The sequence below is a fragment of the Drosophila albomicans genome, chromosome 3, assembly GCF_009650485.2.
Source record: "Drosophila albomicans strain 15112-1751.03 chromosome 3, ASM965048v2, whole genome shotgun sequence".
NCBI classification, from domain to species: Eukaryota; Metazoa; Arthropoda; class Insecta; order Diptera; family Drosophilidae; genus Drosophila; species Drosophila albomicans.
In genome coordinates, this window is record NC_047629.2 from 36,171,916 (window position 1) to 36,195,992 (window position 24,077).

The 24,077-nt window shown below is 35.0% G+C and overlaps 1 protein-coding gene across 1 annotated transcript in view; it reads right to left on the reverse strand.

Moving 5' to 3' along the window:
* The window catches only part of LOC117572289 (myeloid zinc finger 1), a 46,128-nt gene that overhangs the window by 10,709 nt on the left and 11,342 nt on the right, over window positions 1–24,077 (reverse strand). Inside the window, exons 2-7 of the mRNA XM_034254999.2 lie at window positions 15,982–16,102; window positions 5,946–7,035; window positions 3,952–4,795; window positions 2,170–2,367; window positions 1,819–2,108; window positions 9–113 (exon numbers count right to left, since the gene is read on the reverse strand). Coding sequence (XP_034110890.1) covers window positions 9–113; window positions 1,819–2,108; window positions 2,170–2,367; window positions 3,952–4,795; window positions 5,946–6,443 — 1,935 coding nt within the window. The 5' untranslated portion in view covers window positions 6,444–7,035; window positions 15,982–16,102. The remainder of the gene's footprint in view (window positions 1–8; window positions 114–1,818; window positions 2,109–2,169; window positions 2,368–3,951; window positions 4,796–5,945; window positions 7,036–15,981; window positions 16,103–24,077) is intronic.

Consider the following 24,077-nt stretch of genomic DNA (forward strand, 5'->3'; position numbering starts at 1 on the left):
GCTACAACTACCTGGTGGGTGCGCGTGTGCTGATCCAGTATCGCCTTCTGACGGAAGTCCTTGCCGCACTGGCTGCACTTGTACGGCTTCTCGCCAGTGTGGATGCGCAAGTGCTGCAAATTTATAGAAAGATTTGGTTAGCATGGATTATAAATGTGTGAGAAGTGTTTACTATGTATGATTTATATTAGAGGTGAAGATCTATCGAAGGCACTTGTCTATCGATAGTGCCATCGATAGTAGCACACACTTTCCACAGTGGCGCAACCAAATGCCTTGACTGCGGCAAGGAATACAAGGCAATATGTCAAAATTTGTGTGTTTGTATGTTTTTAGTAGAGAGGGAGAACAATCAATGACACTATCGATGGCTCACTATCGATAGTTATCCACACCCACACACACACATCAACTTTACGCTCTCTTGACTATCCGAACTCTCTCGATATTGGCTCTCTTTATTAATTCTCTCATTCTATGTCACATTCCTTGTTATACATATTTTAGCAACGTAGTCAATCTCGATCGAGAAGCAGAATAAAACGGACGCTATACCGCAATTCGTGTTGGTTTCTTTAGTGTATTTATCTACCACATACATTAGCTAATACTTTAAATAGTGACAATAAAACATGTATAAATAATATATATATTGTATTGCTTACTCTAGTCTTAGTTTTAAGGATGGGTTTTGAAATGGAACTACACTTTTGTAGCTATATTAAAAAGAGCTGCAGACAAATCTCTTTACAAGAAATATATGCCTAAATCATCCAACAGAATAATGCACTTTTCTGCTACTAATAGAATATTCTTATTGCTACATAAATAATAGACACATCGTAAATTAAGCCTTAGGGGGGATATTCGGTACCTAGTTGTGTTTATATTTTACCAAAGGCTATAGAATATATTTCTATGTTGTTGAATATTAAATACCTTTTCTGCCATTACTAAGAATGGTATAAACAACTTTTGATTAACACTCATTTTGAACTAAAGTTTAGCTTGTTTTACTACCAATACATATAGAAACTTTTATGGTTTACAATATGTTAGATTGGTTTTTATACTAAACTGTAAGCTAGATAAGACAGCAAGTCGTCGTGCTTATGGAAGTGCTCGATATGGGTAATTCCATGACGGAATTTGTCCCGTGCGAGACTCTTTACATTGAAAATAACATAAACTAAAACAATTTTAAAAATAAGAAAAGGTTATTTGTATAGCTCTAGATACTTTAATTAGTGCTAAGAATGGTTTTTGAATTTTTTTTCTGTTTTGTTTTCTGTTCTGATAATTGCAAAAATTAACAAATTCGTACGCAAAACCAAAAAGTGAACGAATTTATTTATTTTATCGTAAAACAGAACAAGTTCCTAAAATCAATCTTAGCTCTAAATATAGTGCTTTTCTAAATCTTTAAGAATAACATTCACTTATTTTTAAAATTGTTTCAGTTTATGTTTTTTTCACTGCAGTGCACTGTAAAGAGTCACATGTCTAAGGCTTTTCTTAAAGAAAGAAATCATACATTTTTTATACTGAACCGTTTGCTTGATAGATAGAAAGTCGAATACTTTGCAGAGGATATAATAATGAAATATTCTTAAGCTGTGCTTGGTAAGTTGTCATTTAAAGAAAAAGTCTCTAAACATTGAGCAAAACAGCACTGCCTTGCTTACGATATATATATAGTATATAAATCAACATAGAGAGAAATGAATGGCAAACAGACAGCGCTCAACAATATTACGTATACGTAATCAGCGCATTGAAGGGAATATTTGGTAATTATCATCAATTGTGTAGCCTCACCTGGTTGAGAATGGTGCGCTGTCGGAAGAAGCGCGGACAGTACATGCAGCCGAAGGGCTTCTCGTTGGTGTGGATGCGCAGATGCTGCGTGAGATGCGACTGCTGGCGGAAGCGTTTACCGCACTCGGGGCACGGATAGGGACGCGACTCGATGTGGATGCAGCCGTGCTGCAGCAGCGTTGTCTTCTGCTTGAACTCCTTGTCGCAGATGGGGCAGCGCACATAGAGCGGCATATTCGCTGGCCGGACGCCAATGTGTTGCAGCACCTCTGGTAGAATCTTTTGACCTGCTGAGAGCAATGTGATTAAAACAAGACTGTCTAGGGAAGCATTCGCAACTCGTGGTATTACCCTTGCTATCCTTGAAGTAGGAGGGATAATGCATGCCACCGCTGCCATCGGGTGTACCCTGGGAATCGTCGTCGTGGTAGCCACCGCTGGCCACAGTGATGTCGCCCTTGGTGTCCGTCTCCTCGCCAGGAAAGGGAACGTCGGAGGGCCAGAGCGTCGGATGCGGACCGTTCTTGAAGATGAGGTGCGGTGAGACATCTGTTGGAGGGACGTGTTCGTCATCAGCGGCCGGCAGCATATGAAAGTAATCAAGCCAGAAAGTGCTACTGTTAGCAGCGCTTAAATTTGGCGCGTAGCCTATTTCGATCTTATCGCTAATATCACCTAACATCATCTAATCTAGAGAGTTATAGCTTCTACGTTTTATATCTTTCTTTTTTTTTTGTATTTTTAGCTTCTACTTTTTTTTTTTTTTGCTTTTTCGCTTTCTAAAGTTGTTGACTCTTTGAGCTGCTCAAATGAAATGAACTTTGATTAAGTTTTTTTTTTTTGCTTTATATCAAATATGTGTTTTGGTTGCTTTCAAAATTGTTGTAAAGTATTTCAAGACTACTAAGTTTTTAGATTGAATGTAAAGTTTGATTACTTTAAAGTCTGAAATAGAATTTTGAGTAAAGTTTTCAAAAACAAAGTTAAATAATGGATAAATTTAAAATTTTAGATCCAATTTTTAAATGTGGAAAATTTTGTTGGAAAAATATAAGAATTTAATTTGAGCTATTAATTTATTGTTCTTTTGTTTCTATATTTTGAAACATTTGTTGTGCCAATTGAATAAATGGTTGTCTATTCCGTAATAATGAATTATTGATATCAATATTTGTGAATGGAGGGATTTTGGCTAAATTTTTAGACATATTCATTAGGAATGTAAAAATAACTCAATTAAAGATGGTTTTTTATAGTTAAGTTTTCGCAAATTTGATACTATTTCAATTAAAGGTAGTTTTTGTATGGCTAAGTTATGTTAAGTTTAAAGTTTGATACGAAATAAATTAATAATGTAGAAATCGAATTTCTTAACGGTCAAACATTTTAATAATTTTAAAATGAATTTTTGATTTATGTTAAACTTTGAAGTAGTCAAATAGAGTAGATTTCTTGAATCAAGGACCAATTTAATATCATGTGATTCTAAGCGTTAAATATAAATAAATATAAAATTGATATTTGCTAAAAATATTGTACTTTTTCATGTCAATTATTGTAGTTACAACAGTTTAAGTAATTCATTTGATTTCATACTTCGTATGTAAAAACTCGATAATACCAATTTTTAGATTGTTGTTAAAGTTCCTTTTTCACAAATGTGATTTGTTGCAAATTAAATAATATAGAAACTCATAACTTTATATTTTAATAGTTTGAAACTCGATTTTTTCATGAGTTGTGTATTTAAAAGTATTCATTTAATACTCAAAAATCATATTAAAAACTTTTTTTACTTTTCAATTCTTTAAAATTTTGTTATCCATCTGAGTGATACCTCGAAAAGTCAACAACTTAAAGGTGTTTAAATAAATAATTTAGCATTTGAGTAATTTAGGCCAAAACATCGCTCAATTTTAGTGTGTGTTTAGAATTTTGCAAGGGAATTTGCATTGCTGCAAACGTTGAGAGCCAAACGTTTGCGAATCTGACGATTCGCCATAGCTACGACAACTAATAAATTTCAATGTTGGGGTCATGTTGTAGCTAGCTAGCTAAGAATCGCGATAGCGATCGCGATAGTAATCGTAATCGTTATCGTTATCGGTAATGGATGTGTTAACTGTCGCTCGCCTTGGTGGGTGCGCACATGCTGATTGAGGATGGCCTTCTGGCGAAAGTGCTTGCCGCACTCGGGGCAGGCGAAGGGCTTCTCACCCGAATGGATGCGTATGTGCTGATTGAGGATCGCGCGCTGTCTGAAGCTGCGCGAGCAGTACGGACACGTGAATGGCTTTTCATTGGCATGGATGCGCAGATGTTGCGTCAGATGCGACTGCTGACGAAATCGCTTGCCGCACTCCGAGCACGGAAATGGACGCGCATCCGTGTGGATGCGATCGTGCTGCAGCAGCGTGCTCTTCTGCTTAAAGTCCTTGCCGCAGGTCAGACACTTGAACAGCCGCAGATCGCTGTGCGGCTTATTCTTGTGCGGACGTCCCGGCCCCGTTCGGCCGCTCGTCGTCCCCGTTGCCCCCGACGCCGCGCTCGCCGCATTCGCCGCATTCGTTGCGCCCTCATTGTTCCCATTCCCATTCGCCGGCCCGCCGCCATTTTGATTGCCCGCTCCGCCATTTTGTTGCGCTCCATTCTGCTGCTGCTGCTGTTGTTGCTGCTGTTGCTGTTGTCCAGGCAAGAGTTCAGGCAACGCATAAGCTTCTCCTCCGTTCTCCATCTTGTTCAGATAGTGCAGAGGCGGAAAGCCGGGCGGGGCAAGCATGCCGCCTTGAGGCGCCCCATGGCGTGGCGCATAGTAGTCGGGTGTCTGGAAGCCGGGATCGCCTTGCGGACCGTTCTGGCTGCCGTTCTGCTGCACGTGCGGATTCCCCTGGCCTGGCTCGCCGCCATTCGCAGACGCGTGCTGCGGCTCGTTGCTGCTTTGGTTTGGATTTGGCGCGGAGTTCTGTTGATTGGCAAGCTGCAAGAGAGTGAATAGATATGAGATTTGATATGATATATTGAAGCTAGTCAGAGGGAAATACTTAGAGAAAAACGAAAATGAAAATAAATTCAATTTTAGTCTGCAAAAAGCTCTTTTATAATTAATTGCACTTTAAATTGGGTAAGTATTGTAATAAAATAGATTTACTGAATCAAGAAAAAGTGATGAGATATTTAAAATCAAGTGATTAAATCTTATGTTTTTGTTTCTTGTCTTTACTTTAATCGGTAAGTGAAGAAATATCATATATGTAAGTAGGAAATGAACGCAAATAATTAAGTACTTATAAAAGAACTTTAATCCTCAATTTATTTTTAAAATTAAGTAAATTTCGAACTTAAAAATTTGTGAATTATGTCAAAAACGCACTCAAGACACCTTTATTTAGCAAAAAAATTAATTACTTATTGAAGCACAATCAAATTGTTACACAGAATGAACAAAATCTTGATTAAAGACTCTTATACTTTTGCTAGAAAAGATTTAAATCACGACTTTTAGGCTTAACTTGCATTTTGAGATTAGAAAATCTTACTGTAAAACTAAAATCTTGCTAGTATACTAATGAAAGGATATTTAAGATCACTTAAATTTTAACAATAAAGGTTCTTTGTTATATGGTTTATTTTATATCCATATACTTTAATATAAATGCGTATTTAGACTGCAGTAGTAAATATGAAAAGTAATCTACAAATCCAGGGTTGTATTTAAATCAAACACAAGTTGGATGGGAAATTGTTCTAAACAAGATTGAAGAAAAGTCAATAATATAACATTTCAATTTCGATCTTCTTTGCAATCAAACGCAATTTGAATGCAATATTTTTTATGTAGAGTAACGTGTTCCATGATATTATGGGGAACTACTATTGTTAATATCACGTGTTTTATCCATTTAAAATTAAGCTCAATTCGATTTTAAAACTAAGTTATAATCTGTTTATTTTGCTGAATTTCAATTTCTATATATTAAAGAGTATAAAAGTTGAATTCATTGAGAGAAAACTGTTCAAGATCAAAGATTTATGTTTATATTAGCAGTAATTTATTAGTGTACAGTATTTATTATTGAAATAAGCTATAACAATTCTAGTCGGATTCTGTTTTTTATCATTGTGCTCACCTGATTCATGGCATCGTCGTCGGCATTGCCATTGGCTCTCTGCTGCTGCTGCTGTTGCACGGAGGGATACGGACTGGAGCTGGGCGACACCTGCTGCTGTCGGCCATCGCCGCTGCCATTGTCCCGCCCCCCGTCCTGTCCACCTGGCGGACTCTGCGGCTGTCCCGCTGCTGCGGCAGCTGCTGCTGCTTGAGCTGCTGCCACTGTGGCGTTCTGTTGTTGCTGCTGTTGTTGTTGTTGTTGCTGTTGCTGCTGCTGTTGTTGCTGGTGGGCGGTGAGCTGTTGCTGCGCCTGCTGCTGGATGTTGGGGTACATGTCGCTGCCCCATTGTGCGGCACTTGCCCCAATGGCGCCCGCATTGCGTTCCGCATCCTGCGAGTCCTTATACAGCACATAAGGCTGCCCGGTGTCCTGTGTTATGCAATACATGATCTGGCGTGGCACCTTCAAGCCTGCGGCGATGCATGCCGCAAACGAGGCCGAGAAATTTATCGCCATTTTGCAGCTGTTTGTGTATTTACTCTTTACTTGTTTCTATTTGTTATAGTTTGGGGTTTGTTTTTCTGTTTTTTTTTATTTTGTTGCTTCTTCTAGTTTGTGGCTTGTCCTTCGACTAGACACAGTTTCTGCTTTTGAGCTCTTCGCGTCTTTATTGTTTTCTTTTGTTTATTGACTTTTGTTGCACATCTTTGCAGTTTTCTCTCTTTTGTTTCCTTTTTCTCTCTCTCACTCTCTTCAATTTCTCTGGGTTTGATTTTGCTTTGTTTTAACTGCTTTGTTGCCTAGTTCACTTGTTTCTTTTCATGGCTCGCATTTTTGTTTTGTTTTTGGTGTTGTCCTTCTTCTTTTGTTACTTTTTTGTGTTTTTCCATTTAAAATTCCTTTCTTCTTAAGTGCCGCATTTATTTTTACCTTCTCTCTGTATTCAAATTATATTTTCTTATTTCTTTTATGTTTGTTGCTTTCTTAGTTGATCGCCAAAGCATTTAATTTTTACGCGGGAAAACCTTTTTTTTGCTGAACATTTAATTTCGTTTCGACATCGGAAATGGGGTTCCAAGAAATTACAGGTTTCCCTTTAAAGGTTCAACTGAAAGGATAATAGAAAGAAAATATAAATTTATTAGTTAAATGTTGTTAGAAAATTCCTTATTTCTATAACTATGAACCTGAAAAACTCTTTCATTATGTATATTATTTTGCAGTCAGTTTTTTTTCCAGATTCAACTTGCTGTATTTATAGTAAATTATGTTTATTAATAAATTCTGTTCATAAATATTTTATATTTTTTGTCATTTCCAAACGAATTTCAATTATTTTTTATTAATTTAGTATTTATTAGATCAAAAAGTTTAGAACTTTCAATAGAGCATATGGCGTATACGTAATATTTTGCTTCTTTGATTTTTCTTTTATTTATTTTTCTTTATTTCAATTTAATTTTATTTTTTATTTATTTATTTTTATTATTTTTTTATTAATATTGTATTTTTAATGATTATAATGCTTTAATATGGTTAATATATCTCTTTTATTTTATATTATTTTATTTTATTTTAATTCATTTTCTGTTTATTGTTTTCTTGTTATTTAAACTGTTTTTACTGCTATTTATTTGACAACTAACATGTTGTACATAATCTTTTTAAAAATTTCCATTATATAAATTGTGTCTCAACTTCTCAATTATAAAAAATGTAAATTCCAAAATTTCATAATAATGCACAAAATATGTATACAAAAGAAACTGACAAAACTTTTAGTTTCAAACAAAAAACGAAACTAAGTAAAAAGTGAAAAGAAGCAAAATAAAATAAAAAGAGAAAAAAAAATCAGGAAAAAAATAAAATAAAAATGCGACGCAAATTAAAAACAATGAAGATCATCAGCGGCTGATTGAGAGGAGTGGCGCATAAATGGACACCGCATGCCAAGCAGGCTGGGACAACTCCCCTCCCCGTTGACCTCGCTGCCCCCTTTAGCCTCCACCTCTTTGCTGTTGGTGTTGTTGCTGCTCCCACACCCCCATTTTGGAGGCAACTCGCAACTGGCAACTGGCAACTGGTCGGCCACATGTTGTGCCTCCTTTGTTGTCATGAGTTGTGTGTTGTGTTGTTGTGTGTTGCCTGACTTCGACTCTGTCTTGTCTTATTTTATCTTTTCTTTTCTTTTTCTTTTGCTGCTATGTTCTTGTTGTCGCTGCTGTTGCTGTTATTGTTGTTGTTGTTGCCCCACGACGTGCCAACTTTTTAATGCGGGATCAAGGTCTCGACAAGCGTGCGGCTCTCACAGATACAACCACACACACACACATACACACACACAGTTGCAGATAGAGCGATACATAGTAAGAGGGTGCAGCCCACTTCGTGGCCTGTTTCGAGTGTTGAACTGTTGTCCTAAACAGCCAGAGAGATGGAGAGTGGGATCCATTACCAATCTACATCAAAATACAAGTAAAGTGCCGTCCAAAACATGTGGCCTGGCCCCATAAACATCATCATCATTGCCCACTAACTTATTGGCTCTCATCAGTTGCCAATCTCCGCGCAACTCTCTCCCTCTCTCTCTCTCTCCCTCTCTCCTTCTGTCTTCGTTCAGGAATAGACAACAACAACGTGAAGAACGTAAAACATCAACTCTGATGTCATGGCAATCATGGAACATGCTACAACAACCATTGAGTAATTGACTTGCTTAACAATTTTTGATTAACTTATTGAACCCATTAAGCATCAGCTGTACAAAAAAAACCACTGCACGATACAATTCAAGAGGTGAGGAACAAAAGTAAAGAGCTCTAAAAGTGCAGTTCACAACACTTACAGGTAGTTAAGTTAAGTGTTAGCATTACACCTACATATTAAATGCATTACACAACACTGATTTTAAGTAAGACAAATGAAATAAACAATTCAACATAATAAACTATATAACACAATCTGTTGATACTTTCTTTATTAGTTTTGTTAATTTGCTGGATCACAATCGAATTTCTATCTTAAGAGTTTTACAATTTATGCAAAAATTAGGCCTACATGTTAACTTTCCCAAGTTAATGATATAGAGATACCTACTAAGCGAAACTTTCTCATAAATTAAAGAAATTCTATCAAATTAAACGAACTTTATATCATAAATCTTTTAGAATTCGGACAGTTTTAGACTTAATAAGAAAAGTGAGCAACTATTACATTGAAAATAAGACATAATCCTCATTCTTTATTCGAGAAAGTATTTTAGCACAGTATTAATAATCCTAAGCTTACATTTTAAAATTGGTAAATGCCTATTATAGTAAGATTCTAGACATGATTCACAATTGTTATTCCAACAAGAATTTCATTGTAGTATCTGTATATTCTAAACATTCTTTAACGCTTTAAACCCAAGCTTTCTTAACATAATATATAATTTTGGCCAGTTGGTTTTTAAGTCTCAACTTATACAATTATTTTTGGAAATCGGAGAGACACATTTTTTGGAACTAACATACATTTCAAAAAGTCACGAATTTATTTTGATTTTAGGATAATCTTATTTTCATCTGTAAATACATTTTCCAATAATAAATGATCCATTGAGCGAAATGAAATGTTAAGTAATTCATCTTTCGTTCAGATTTACAGTGTTTACGATTAAATTGGTAAAGTCAAAACAAATTTGCGGTTGCGAAAGAGATTGAAAACGTTTTGCAAGTGCCAAAATGAATTGGGAGAATATCAATTGGAAACGCAATGCGTGTCAGCAGCAGCAGCAACAACGAGAACAACAACAACAAAGAGAGCAGCGACAGCAAACGAGAGCAATAATAACAACAACAACAACAACAACAATTACAAGAAGTTAACACTGCCGCATCGATTCGCATCGAGTCGAATCGCAACTCAACGCACTTCCAATACTCAAATGTGTGTGCGTGTGTGCGTAGCTATGCGAGTGCGTGTTTACTTGTGTGCGTGTGTGAGTGGAATCGCATGAGGCGAGAGAACTAAACTACCTTGAACCCGCAAATGAACGCCGCGACGCGTCGCGCTAGCAAAACAAACTAAAAGATATGGTCGCACTCGCACTCGCACTCTCGCATTGCCATTTGCACTCTCACTCACTCACACGCATGCACACACAAAGGCACGCATACACTCGCACAGAAATTGCACTGGAACTGGGACTGTGTGCAATGCAGTTGCACTTCGTGCCCGAAACCCGAAGTGAGGTGAGCCGAAATCGTGTGGAGACGAAGTCGCCTTTGCCGATGCGATGTTGTTGCTATTTGTGAATTATTGCGCTCCATTGGCAGCGCGACAGCATTTGCAATTTATGCGTTCGTTGTCGCTACTCTTTCTGCTCCCCCTCCTCTTCCCCTTCCCGTTCTACTTGCACTTGCACTATCTAAGTAGAAGCACGGCATGTTTGTTTTTCGCACCGCTTTGCCCCACTTGCCCTACCTCGATAGGCACTACTTCTCTTCCGCTCTTACACATGTAAAGTGTGTGTGGTTTATTTTTACTTTGAAATGCGTGCGGCCATTTAAATGAGTGTTAGTGCGATACATTTGCTTAAATGCTTTACTCAACGATCTCCAAAACTGAAAGCAGATGATGCTTTATGACAGGCTCTTTGCTTCAATCACTCGCCACATGGATGCGGCAGGCAGGAACTTGTTGCACTTTTATGGCTGATCATTCCAGGAAACTATATATTCATTCAAATTTGCATTAGCTCAATGTTAATTTCTATTTAATGTGCAGTTACAAGATCTTTAATGGAATATCTTTATTGGGGAAACTCTTTGTGATTGCATTGTTTCTGAAAATTTCGTAAGTTTTCCTCTAAGTTCAGCAATGATCTTTAAGATTAAAATTTGTAATTCTAATTATTCAGTTGGTTAGCTTGGAAGGCTAAGATTATACTCTGTTGTATTTATTTATTTTTTTTTGGGATTCTAAACGAATTATGTCAATTATTCTATGAGCTCAGAAATTATCTTTTATAATAACATTTTTTATTTCTAATTATAAAATTCGAGAGCATTTGAATATATTAGTATTTTAATATTTTCCTAATCTTTATTTATTTCCTGAAATTTTATTTACTTAAGTAAATTTAAGTTCTCAATCTCTGATTAAATAATCTCCAATTTGGTTAGTTCTAAGATCCGAAATTATTTATTTGGGAACCTTTCAATTGTTTAACTTTGAAATAAGTGAAGGTTTTTACTATATACAAAATTTCGAATTCATCACAATGCTAATCTTTTTCTCAAGAACTCGTCAGTGTCATTAGATAGTTATGCATCTTTATTTTCAATTCAATCTCAGCTAGAACGTAACTAAATCTAGCATTTAATTTATGACAAAACAGCAACAGACTGAAACAATGAGCATTAAGGAGCATTTCGAATAGATTGTTTCTCCCCCATGTGCATTCATTATTCATACACAGTTTATACTATGCGTAATCGTAAACCCCTTGGGAAGGCAGCCGAGCAAATCGAAATGCAATTTCAACGCGATGAATGATGAGTGAGCGAAGACTGTGCGAATGGAGATAAACTCCACCTACTTCACACCTGACAGCCGAGACACAATAGACACGCGCCGTTTGTGGTAGCAGTTAAACACACAAGATACAAGATACAACATAAAAGATACAAGATACACTCGCACTCACACACTTTAGTTGTAGTTGTACTCTTACAAATGCACATGCACAGAAGACAAGACAAGACAAGACACAAAAGATACAAGAGATGAATGCCAGATATTAATGGCCATAAATGCTGCCTGCCATTGGCTGAATCGCTTTGAGTCTCCTCTTTTGCTTGCCCACACGCCATTGAAATTTCAAATAGAAATAGAAAAAAGAAAAAAAAAACAACAGCAAACGACGAAAAGAAAGAAAAACTAGAGTAGAAATCGTCGTCGAAACAGAGCCTGAGGGGAGGCGTTAACAACGCCGTTGACAACTTTCACTGCCAGCGAAGCGTGCTTTAAAATTGCCCACAAATGCGTCAACTACTCGTATACTTGATGAGTATGATCGATAAGTGAAGCGCTCGAGAAGAGGCAGCGAAAGAGTCTGTCAACGATAAAAGAGTTGGTAAGCTAATTAAACATTTATTAATACACAAATTATGCTCTTTACGCATTAACAAAGTAAGCGATAAAAATTTACTGCTGTTAACTATTTGCCATGCTAATGAAGGCATTAACTTTAAAATATTTTAAATCATATTTAAAATGACTTTAAAGATCGGTTAATGGTTTATTTAAAATTAATATATTTTAAGCGTTAAACATTCTTTTTTAATAGCATTTAAAATACCATTAAACATCTGCCACTAAAATGTTAAACTGTTAACAGAAGGTTGTTAATAGAATGTTAAATTATTTACAGTCGTAGATCCATTTCTAAAAGCTGATTCAAAAATTTATTGACTTCTTAAGCAAATTGATAAAATTTTCTATTTTATGTAATGTTAACTTTTTAATAGCATTTAAAATCTTCAACTAAAATGTTACTCTGTTAACAGAACTCTGTTAGAGAAATGTTAAATTATTTACAGTCTTAGATCAATCTCGAAAAGCTGTTTCAAATATTTATTGACTCTGTCTAACGAAATTGATAAAGTTTTCTATTTTCAGAGAAGTCAAAAGAAAGTTTAACGAGGCAATAAAACGGAAATAATTTGTCAATACTCAATTATAGATAACAGCACTCGTAGAAGACATTAACAGCAAAACAACACACAAATTATAGTGGACTAACAGGTATATACATATATATTTTGTATACTCATGAAATCCCAAAAGACACTAAAAATACAAATTTTACTTAATTTGCTAAATATTCATTAAAAATGGCTATTGCGATATTTAAAGATCACTTGTTTCCCTGACAGTACGCTCATTATGTTAATGACTCTACTTTGAGCAAACAATTCGAACTTTGAAATTGATTTACAATCTGTCCATAGAACGCAAAAAAGAGAAAAGAACACACACAAAATGTTTTTTATGTGTGTTTGAAAGAACTCAAACTCATGGGCCTATCTATCTATTGTATTTATCTGGCAAAGCGCACAAAAAATAGAATAACACGATAGAGCAACAACAATTTGATTTCAAGGTTAGAACAGAATAAAAAAAATAAAAGCAACAACAACTACAACAACAAATTGGCAAACTTTTTGCGCTTGTTGCTTCGACGCCAGCAACAACAACAACAACAAAAACGAGCGCCAAAAATTTAACGTAATTTGTGCAGTCGTCTAATTCAATACACAAAAGCTTCCCTCCTCCTCCCCCACCACCCCTTCACGACTAGAAGAGAGCGCTAGAGAGCTTTTTAAGCCCGCCACAGTGAGAGTGGAAGAGAGAGAGAGAGAGAAAGAGAGCGCGCATAAACTACAGGTAAAACACAATTGCCAACGACGACACACGACGAAATCAACCAACAACAACAACAACAAAAATATCAGCCGAAAAAAAAAAAAAAAAATGAGTCATGAAAATTGCGACCAAAGCGTCCAAGCGTCCAAATTTTATATTGTTTTCATCTTTTGTAGTATTTTTCGGGTTTTTTTTTTGCAAACATTTTGCAAAATGTGGAGAGTTACATCCACCTAGCTGAAGCATCGATAGCTGTACTTTTCTATACTCTATCAAAAAGTATAATGAAAATTTCATTAAGTTTGGCAATTCATATGAATCGATTATTGCAACTAAATTGATTTAAGAGTAACTATTAAACAAAATCAATCTTTGCTTTGATTAAATTTAAATTAAATTTTTGTATTTCTCCAAAGTGTACTAAGAATACGAGTAGTAGTATATATTTCATGATACTTAATTATTCTCTACTGATATATTAATTTTTAAATTTTATACAAAAATCATACAAGGAACAGAACATAATAAGTTTTGAAAGGAAACAACTTAAAATGATTTCCTTATAAATGATTTCTGCCTCTAAACACAGAATCTAATTTTACCACAATTTAAAAAAAATTCTCTTGAAAAACTTTTTTTTCGTATTTGCAATGCAATTTTTATATTTTCTCTAAATTCATCCAAGTCAATGGGTAATTTAAACTTAAACTAAAACCGGGCATGTTTAAGCAAAGTAAATTACTAAATTCGAGAGTATAAGTAACACAAACCTTTTAAGGTATGGTATTTCAAGAAATCCATTACTTATTTAATAGCTAAGTCTCAATATTATTATCTATAGTAATAGATTATATCCCATTTTGAAGAACTGTCAATAAACAAAAGTGAAAGTGTGTTTGGAATTCGTTTAAAGTGTTGAGATCCTTCTAAATAGTTTTATCTCGTATTCGACGTAAATATCTGCACATTTAATTAACGCGTCGAATTTTCGAAGTCGTCGACGTTCTGTGGCGACAAAAAAAAGCAGCAAAACAGCGAGAATGAGAATGGGAATGAGAATGAGAAATGAGACAAGCAGCAGTTGAACACGATGAAGAAGAGGAAGAAGAAGAAGAAGAAGAGGAGATTTTGTTGCCGGCAACATTTCGAACAGAGACAGAGAGATCTCAGTATGATGATAGATGGGGCTCGATTCGATGGCAGTTCCACACGCCACACATGCATTAGGTTATTGCAGATGTATCTGTTAGATACACACATCCGATACAGATACACACACACACACACACACATGCAGAGACAAGCACACACTCATCTATGTGGAGAGTCAAACACTTGGGGCACACAATTAAGTGATTTTGCTTGTTTTTGTTGCTGTTGAACATTTTGTGTGGATTTTAGTTTTTTGTGCAAAAAAAAATTTATTATTGTTGTTGCTGTTAATGTTGTTGATTTTGTTTTTTTTTTTTTATTTCGCGTATAATTCATCATATTCCTTTATGGGCTGACATTCGCATACAGCATTTTTAGATACGCACCAGCACCACAGATTACACCCCCTCCTCGTCTCCCCCTTCCCCTTCCTCCTCTCTATTGCTCTCCCTACACCCAAAATAAACGAATTTTGCCTCAGGGGGAATTTCGCAAAAAAAAACTGAACCAACCAAGAAAAAAAGAGCAAAAGAGAGAAGCAAAAAAATCGCAAATGATTTGTGGCAATTTTTTTCCTATACTCTTTCAAAGGGTGTTAATGTTTTGGCACACAGTTTGTAGATTTTAAAGATGAGATTGAAAAGCCTTTTAAAAATGGGATTCTCATTTAAATTAATATTACGGAATTTAATTGGTGTTCTGGAAAACATATTCATTACAATTTTGTTGAGGCCTATAAAAGAGATTTTTCAAATAAAATAAACTAACTTTTTCTATAAAATCTGTTTTTGGTTTAGATTAATATAATATTAGGAAATTATGTTTATATTCTGCAGAATATCGTTTTTGCATTTGTTTTTTGATTACTTACTACATTTTAATCTTTTTATGCCTTTACCTAGTTTATCAAATAACAAAAAGATTACTATTTTATTAAATTAGTTTAATATTGCTTTGACTTTTCGATTACACTTTAAAATAGCTTAAAATAATACAAAAAAGCAAAAAGTATTTAAGTCCCATTTTTATATTATTTGACTAACTGACTTTTTATGTTATTTTGCAATTCACTAATCACAAATATAATACCACTTTAGTGTAAAAGTGCTTCGACTTTCCGCTTTTATTTTTTCTGCTCATTTTTTGTATTTGCTTTTAGTTTTTGCGTATTTCGCATTGCTTTTGTTGTTGCTGCTGCCGCTGCTCATTAGTGCCGTTTTGTGTGCCTCTGTATTTGTGTGTGTGTGTGACTTATCTGCCCCCTCGGTGTTGCCACCCCTCTTCATCACCCAAAACCCTCGTTTTGCCATTTTGCATTTTGTCAACTTGATTTACGCGCAAACATTTTCCGTGGTGCGTTTTTTTTCCTTTTTTTCATTTTTTCTGTTTTTTGATTTTTACTCGCTTTTCATTTAATTTTTGCAACGCTCCAGAAAATACGTTTTTTTTTCTATTTTTACTTTTGCGCTTTTCCACATTTTCCACTCACCTTTTTCTTTATTGCAAAAATATGCGTTTCCTTTTTCGTTTATCCCGAAATGTTTATTGGATGTGATTTCCTCTCTTTTGGCTCGTTGAATTATAATAGTTCTTGTTGAGTGTTATTAATGCTGTAAAGAAAGAATAAAATTGAATATTCAATTAGAAAACATAAAAATTTAATAAAAAGCTGTATCAAATATATAATCCATAAACGTATTTGCATTCAAAAGATAAATCAAATAGAAAACACAACAGTGCAAACTCTTTTCACACCTCACATAAGACGTGGCCTTGGATTATCACATAGTATAGACTAAAATATAATTTGTTGTTATTCAACTTTATGCACGGAACTTTTGCCCGCTCTTTTTCCTCAAAGGGGGTGTGACAACTAGTGGGGGCTCGAAACGTTGAAAGAAACCAAATGAGAAGAACTCTAAGTGAGTTGATTAGAGTTTCAGCTTTAATAAAAAAAAAAACTTCCATTAAGTTCTAAGAAGCTTTTCAGTCGAGTCTGCTACGTTTCTCTTTTGCGAACTCAAAGTTGACTTTGAATTGAATTAACTTCAGAGCGAAGAGCTAAGCTTTATTGGTGTCTCTTTGTGTGTCTGACGAAGGGGCTTCACATAAGCACATTAATCTTGAGTTTTTGCATTAATTACTCATTTATTTATTTTTGCAAAAGGAAATAAGTTTTTATTAATTTTTAGGAATTTAAATTAGGCTTATAAATATAATAAGGCTATAGCAAAAGCCTTATATGAAATCTGAATTTTAATATTTATTAACTAAATACATAAATACATAAAATATAACCATAATTTTTATAATGCTTTTCAAACAGAATAAATATTTATTTGAACTATCGAAGTTTTATGAATTTATTTCAAATATGGTAGATTATTTTAAATTCTTTAACTTTAAAGATTATGTTTTTGAATGTGCAGCTTACTTTCGATAGTTTAACATCTTTAATAAATTATCTGCATTTTATTTAAATGGTTTTTTTGCAACATTTCAGTCCAGTTTTGTTTCTTCCTCTTTACTAAAAAAGTTCATTAAACAAACTGCTTCTATTTGTTTAAATTGCGCTGTATTAAATCGATAGCTAATAAAGATGTTTGCTAGTTAATCTAGTTAACGAATTGCATTCAAAGTCATTCCGGTTTAAATTCACTAATTGACAGCCCATAAAAAAAGCCAAAAATAGAAATCCAACAGCAAAAAGCAAAACAAGCAAACATAAAACTATCAAAATAGAAAATAAAACAGAATACAGACAAAACAGAAAGCCGGAAAGCCAGAAAACGATAACAGCGATAACTTTGTGTGTCGCATCAACAAAAACCCACAAAAAATTAACTCGTTGGCGCAAATCAACTTCATCTGCATAAAAGGGTGTGTGTTTCTGGAGTAAGGGTGTAACGAGGGGGGAGTTGGCTAACTGCTATATTAGAGGATATATAAATGTGTAAGCTTTGTAAGTGTGTGTGTGTGTGTGCAACTAACACTAACCTCAAAAAGTTTACTGAGCGCAGTTGCAGCGCAGCAGCAGCGTGCAAATTACACACACATTGAAACGCTGACATCGAGAACAGCGAGAGTCACCAATACACTTGCACAATTGCACGTGCTCACGATTCACACACAAACTCACACAGACAGAGATGCAGACACCCTCGCGTAATGCAGCTACATCAAATTTTTACATACACTCGCACACACACATAAGGGAGAGACACGAACACTTGGTCAGTTTTTAGCTGCAATTGCAGTTACCGTTGCAACTGCAAAATAAAGCTGCAAACGTTGACAAAATTATTTGTCGTTTTGCAATTAAGTTAAATCTATGTATTTGTAATACCAATTATTGGCGCTTTTTCTACAGCTGCAATTGCTGCTGCTTCTTCTGCTTTACAACGCCTTCTTCTTCTTCTTATACATCACACAGCTGCTGCTGCTTCTTCCCACTGCTTCTACTTCTTCGTTTTACTTTGCTCCTTGTTGTTGCTTATACGCCGCGTGTGTTTTGTTTATTTCATAAATCGCTTTTTAATATTTCTGCTAGCTTGTTTGTTTGTTTTTGTGTTTGCCGCGCGCGTTTTATCTACTCAGTTTTTTTGGCATTTTGCTCTTTGTTGTTTTTGAATTTTTGGCGACTACATTTTTCCTTTTTTTCCACAATTTTCACACACAGTCTGCGCTCTATAATTCAAGTACTCGGCACTCTCCTAAATAAATATATGCATACACACATACACACACGAGTATGCATATATAGACCGTGTGCAGCTTTTTTATTAGATGTCGACGACGTCGACGTCGTTGGCGGTCGACGACTGCAAGCGGCACAAAAATCGAACAAAATGCCAAAAAATACACACACACATACACAGACACAGAAACTAAACTAACAAAATCAAGTACAACAAACCGAAACCGAATTCGAATCCGAAACCAAAGCGAAACGAAACGAAACTCTGACACAAGGCAGCGCGGAGGTGAAGCGACGAGGCGTCAAATCGACGCAGCGACGCAACGACTAAGCGACCGACAACGACGTCTGTTTTCTGTGGGAGCAAAGCGCGCGCCAACTTTTAGCTATGGCTCTGGCCACGGGTCTGGGGTCTCTGGTCTCGCCGCCAACTACAAATACAATGTCTACACGAAAAATAAAGCAAAAGCAGCAAGCAGCGAGCGCCAAAAGAGCGCGTAACTTACTCTCTCTCACACACACTAGCATGAGCTCAGACATGCACTTGCTTGCGCTCTCTCTCCGGCTGCTTGGCGCGCTCTCTAAGCTTTTTTAGTCAAAACAATTGCAAAATTTTTCAACTTTTTGCCGGCCCCCAGCTGAGCATGTGTGTGTGCTTCACACAAGTTCGCTAGTGTTGGTGCAGTCGCTGTGCAAAGCTCACTCTCTCATTCTCTTCGGTAGCGCGCTCTCTCCACTCTCTGTTGTCGATTTTCTAATGTTGCGGCATGCCGCTACAGCGAACGTCAACGTCAAACGTTAACAGCGCTGTCGACTGCGCTGCTGCTGCTTTTAGCGCGTGCTGCGACTGCACTTTGTATGCGCTTTATTGTGTGTGCATAAACTACCTTTTTTTGCGCCCTTTTTTTTGCTACTATTTGAGTTTTACAATTAGTGCTCATCACTGTTGTTGTTGTAGTTGCTTTGCTAATTGGACACATTGTGAAGAGGTAATGAATGTAGGATTATTGTTTAAATTGCGAATTGCGATAATCCGCAGATGGCACGCATTCAAATCGGCTTATCAGCTAAGCCAAACATCTAGAGAAAAGGCAGTGCAAATGACAGCTGCTACTATTTGTCTACTACTCTGTAGTGGAAGACACTTTGGAATTTCATTTGGTGTGGTAGAAACTTCAAAAAATTTTCAAAAGTTTTTCATACTTGATTTATAAATTTGGAAATTAATAGGGAAATAGCATTAAAAAAACTTTACATAATATTGTATATTTACTATTTTTATGAAATACCAAATATTTTATTCTAAAATTAAGTGTCATATATGCAACTTTACTAACAAATATATAAAACATATATATGGTAGAAAAAATTATATTTGAACAAAATTATCATCTGATCTTATAGAATTATACTTTGATTATTCTAAAAACAAAAGTAAAATAAAATAATTAGCTTCGATTATAAATAGAATAAAATACAACTTATAATTTAATCATAGTTTATAATCTAGAACTAATTTAATTTAATTTTCTTATTCTCTTTTAATAATTTTCAATACCCATTCCCTTGTTTCATTGTCTAATTGAATACCTCTTTAAGCCCACACTCTACTCTACCTATTTATCAGTTCAACCTATAAAAAAGCTGACCAATCCCCTTGAAAAAAAAATAAATTTGACGTGCGCCAGCCGCACTTAAACGTTTAAGCAATCAGTTAAGAACGACACCCATTATGGCCACAAAGAAAACACACTAAACGAGCTGTTTTCGGTTGGCCCAAAAGCATAACCCTCAGCAGTCAAGACCCCGCACCACGCCCCCTTTCTGGCAACGCCCACACAGTCAGTCAGTCAGTCCGTCAGTCACTTAGCGGAGTATCGTGCCCAAAAGAACAGAAATTTGCAATTGTTCATTTGATGTCGTTGTTTTCCGGGTTGACGAAAAACGTAGACTGCCCCCCCAGAGAGAGAAGGTTGAGGGTGAAGAGGAGAGGGGAGTTAAATTGACAGGTGCGGGGCGTGCTGAAAGACACATGTACAATATAAGGTAAATTATTGTATGATGTGTATGCAATTTTGTATAAATAAACATCGAGCATTTTTTGTATAAACAATCAAAAAAAAAAAAAAAACGAAGAAACAAATCAACAAAAATATAAATTAAAACAAAATAAAACGAAGAACCGCAGCAACAACAACAACAAGAGCAACAATAACAACGAAAACCTTAAAAAGAACAACGAGAAAAAACAAGTTGAGCATGCATAAAGGTTGGCTTCATGTGTATTTGTAGATACATGTGTCTGTACATAGGTCGATTTGTAGCTAGATATGTAAATTATTAACGACTGCTGACATCGCCTCTCCTCTCCCGTCTCCACATTCGCCTCAACCCCAGCCCCCGCCACGCCCCCCACCGTTCTTGCCTCGTTGCCTCGTCTCGTGTCTTTTGTGCCGTTTTTGCATGTTGTTTACTTTCGTTTCGTTTCGTTTCAGTTTATTTGTCTTAAATTGTTTTTGCTTCTTATATTATTTTATTTTTCTGCCAAAGTTCGTTTTCGCAATGTTGCAAAAACAACAAGTGTACATGTGAAAGCAACGACTAACAGATACCCTGTAAAAGAAATTTTGGCTTAATCACGCCAAAACTAAGCTCTAAGAAAACATAAAATAGTTGCTCTTCATAATACGATTGTAAAACCTTTTTAATATTGCACCTTTAACAAAATGTAAGAAAGTGTTAGATACTCTTCAGCGATTGTCATGAAATTTTCAGAATATCAAGACTAAATATTAATATAAGAACATACTAAAATTCAGCGCTTTATATACATAAATATGGACGTCTGACATAAGTAAATAGTATAGGAATTATTCATAAATAGTATTGGAACCTTTCATCTCTTCGCAATCGCCAAAAGTATTCATGATTATACATTTAACATGATCTATCAAAAAGGGATAGATGATTGACAGATGCTCTGAAGCAAATAATATAAAATTTTTAGAATATTTAGACTAAATATTAATATAATCACATGCCAAAAATCAGCACTATATATAAATATTTAAGCCTGGCATAAGCGAAAACAACATAAGAATTAATCACAAAAATCTTTTTGCCATTGTAGAAAGTTTATAATTATACACTTAAAATCATCAAACGAAAAAAGCGAGACGAATGCGTGATACTCTTTAGGGATTGTCATGAAATTTGCAGAATATCAAGACTAAATATTAATATACACATATACCAAAAATCAGCGCTGTAAATATATAAAATATCATGAAATTTTTAGAATATTTAGACTAAATATTAATATAATCACCTGCCAAAAATCAGCGCTGTATATAAATATTTGAGCCGGACATAAGCGAATTCAACATAGGCAATAATCGCAAAAATTTCTTTACTATTGTTGAAAGTGTTTATAATTGTACACTTAACATGATTAAGCGAAAAAAGAAAGACGACTGCTGGATACTCCTCAATGATTGTCATGCAATTTTGAGAATAGTTAGAACAAATATTAAAACAATCGTTTGCCAAATATTGACTTCATATAAAATATTTAAATCTGTCAAGAATTACTCATGAAGATCTCTTCTTTTAACTGTCAAATATTTCCAGGGTATGCGGAGCAAAAAAAAAAAGCACACTCAAAACGACAAGTTTAAATGCGATTTGAAGCAATGAAACTAGCCAGGAAAAAAAGAAATACACAGAGCGGCACACTCGCAAAAATAAATCTCTCAGCGTGCCGCCTAAAAATAAACGCTTTGTAGCCAAGTATCCCAAAGATACAAAAAGCGAGCGTAGAACGTGGAACGTTGTCTATTGTCTTCCTTTCTGCGGTATTGTAAGATGCAGTCTATGCTTAAATATAGAATCCGTATCGCATTGTTGGCAACACTTTGCTCTCACTCAGTATCTGTATCTCACTGTCTGTATCTGTATCCGTATCTTTTGCTTGTTGTTATTGCATTTGCATTATGTATGCGACGTTGTCTTTTGTTGTTTTAGTTGCTGTTGTTGTTGCTCGCTTTTCTGTTTTCAGCTGCTTTCCTGTTTGCAGTTTCGCCTTTTTGGTTCAGTAACCTATCGATTTGATTTTGTTTACCTTTCTGACAAACAGAAAAAACCAAAATAAAATAAAATACATAAATGAAAATAGAATGTGCAAATATTATGACATTTTATGACGATACGAGGGGGGCACGCAGGGGAAGAGACTCTGTCCATTTGGTCGCCAAATGTGGGGTTACCTCTTGCCAGATTTCAGCTATGATTAAGTATTTCTTTTATTATTATTTTTTGTTTTTTGTTGATTTTTCGCGCTTATCGCGCAAATTGAACTTGCCATTATTCGACTATACTATATACACTATATGTGTGTTTGTGTGTATGTAAATATATACTATATATGCCAATTTCTCAGCTGATAAGTGTCGCAAATATTTCAAGCTGATAGCACAAAAGCGAACGTGCGCAAATTTTATGTGAGTTTGTTATGGAGAAGCCAGGAATAGAAATCGCCTGATGAATGCTCTTCACTTTATGTATAGATTAATAGAAAAATCCAATATAAAACTGATTTAATTCCTTAAATTTGTAACAAGAAACTAAAGCAAATAAAATTTAATTCAAAATTAATGTAAAAGTACCAAAATTATGTTATAAACCTTTGATAAAAATCGGCAAATATAAACTAATTCAGCTTATTAAATGAATATAGTAACAATATATTAAATGCAAAATAAAGTACTTTAAAAATATATTAGTAATATCCTAAATTATAATTTTATTTTCTAGTAGGTCTTCATTGTATTTTCTTTACACTTAAGTTACTTTTCAGTGCTGCCAAATTTGAAATAAAAGAGTGCCTAACAAATGCCTAACAATAGCCTCTCTTTGCGATTCTCAAGCATGTTCCAAGTGAAATATGAATATTAAAATTAATTTGAAATAAATAAAGAAAAAATAAAATGTTAAGTTAACATTTTATTGCAATTTAAAAACCTCAGCTTGCTGCTTAAGATACTTTTTTAGTGCTGCCAAGTTTGTATACTAACTAACGCCTCTCTTTGCGCTTCTCAATTAATTTCGACATGAAATATATATATTCCTTAATAGGAAACTAAACCAATTAAAATCAATTTGATATAAATTAAAATATCATAAAGTTAAGTAACATTTGATTGCAATTTAAGAACACTAACTTGCTGCTTAAGATACTTTTTTAGTGCTGCCAAATTTGCAGTAAAAGGATGCCTAACAAATATAGCCTCTCTTTGCGATTCTCAAGTAATTTCGACATGAAATATATATAATATAATAATATTGTAAACTATTTATTCCTTCATAGGAAACTAAACCAATTAAAATAAATTTGACATAAATTAAAATATTATAAAGTTAAGTAACATTTTATTGCAATTTAAGAACACTCGCTTGCTGCTTAAGATACTTTTTTAGTGCTGTCAAATTTGCAGTAAAAGGATGCCTAGCAAATACAGCGTCTCTTTGCGCTTCTCAAGTAATTTCGACATGAAATATATATATTGAAAACTATTTATGCATTAATAGAAAACTAAACCAATTTAAATAAATTTGACATAAATTAAAATATCATAAAGTTAAGTAACATTTCATTGCAATTTAAGAACACTCGCTGGCTGCTTAAGATACTTTTTTAGTGCTGCCAAGTTTGCAGTAAAAGAGCGCATACTAAGTGCCGCCTCTCTTTGCGCTTCTCAAGCACTTTTTTCCACTTGAAATGCACAAAATTGTTGCACCTTGCCGCGACCCTTGAAGCCTTTTGGCCCGCTCGCAGTTGGCCACAATGTTTTGAGTGGCTTTTGTCTCGACGCCGTCTGCCGAGCTGCCAA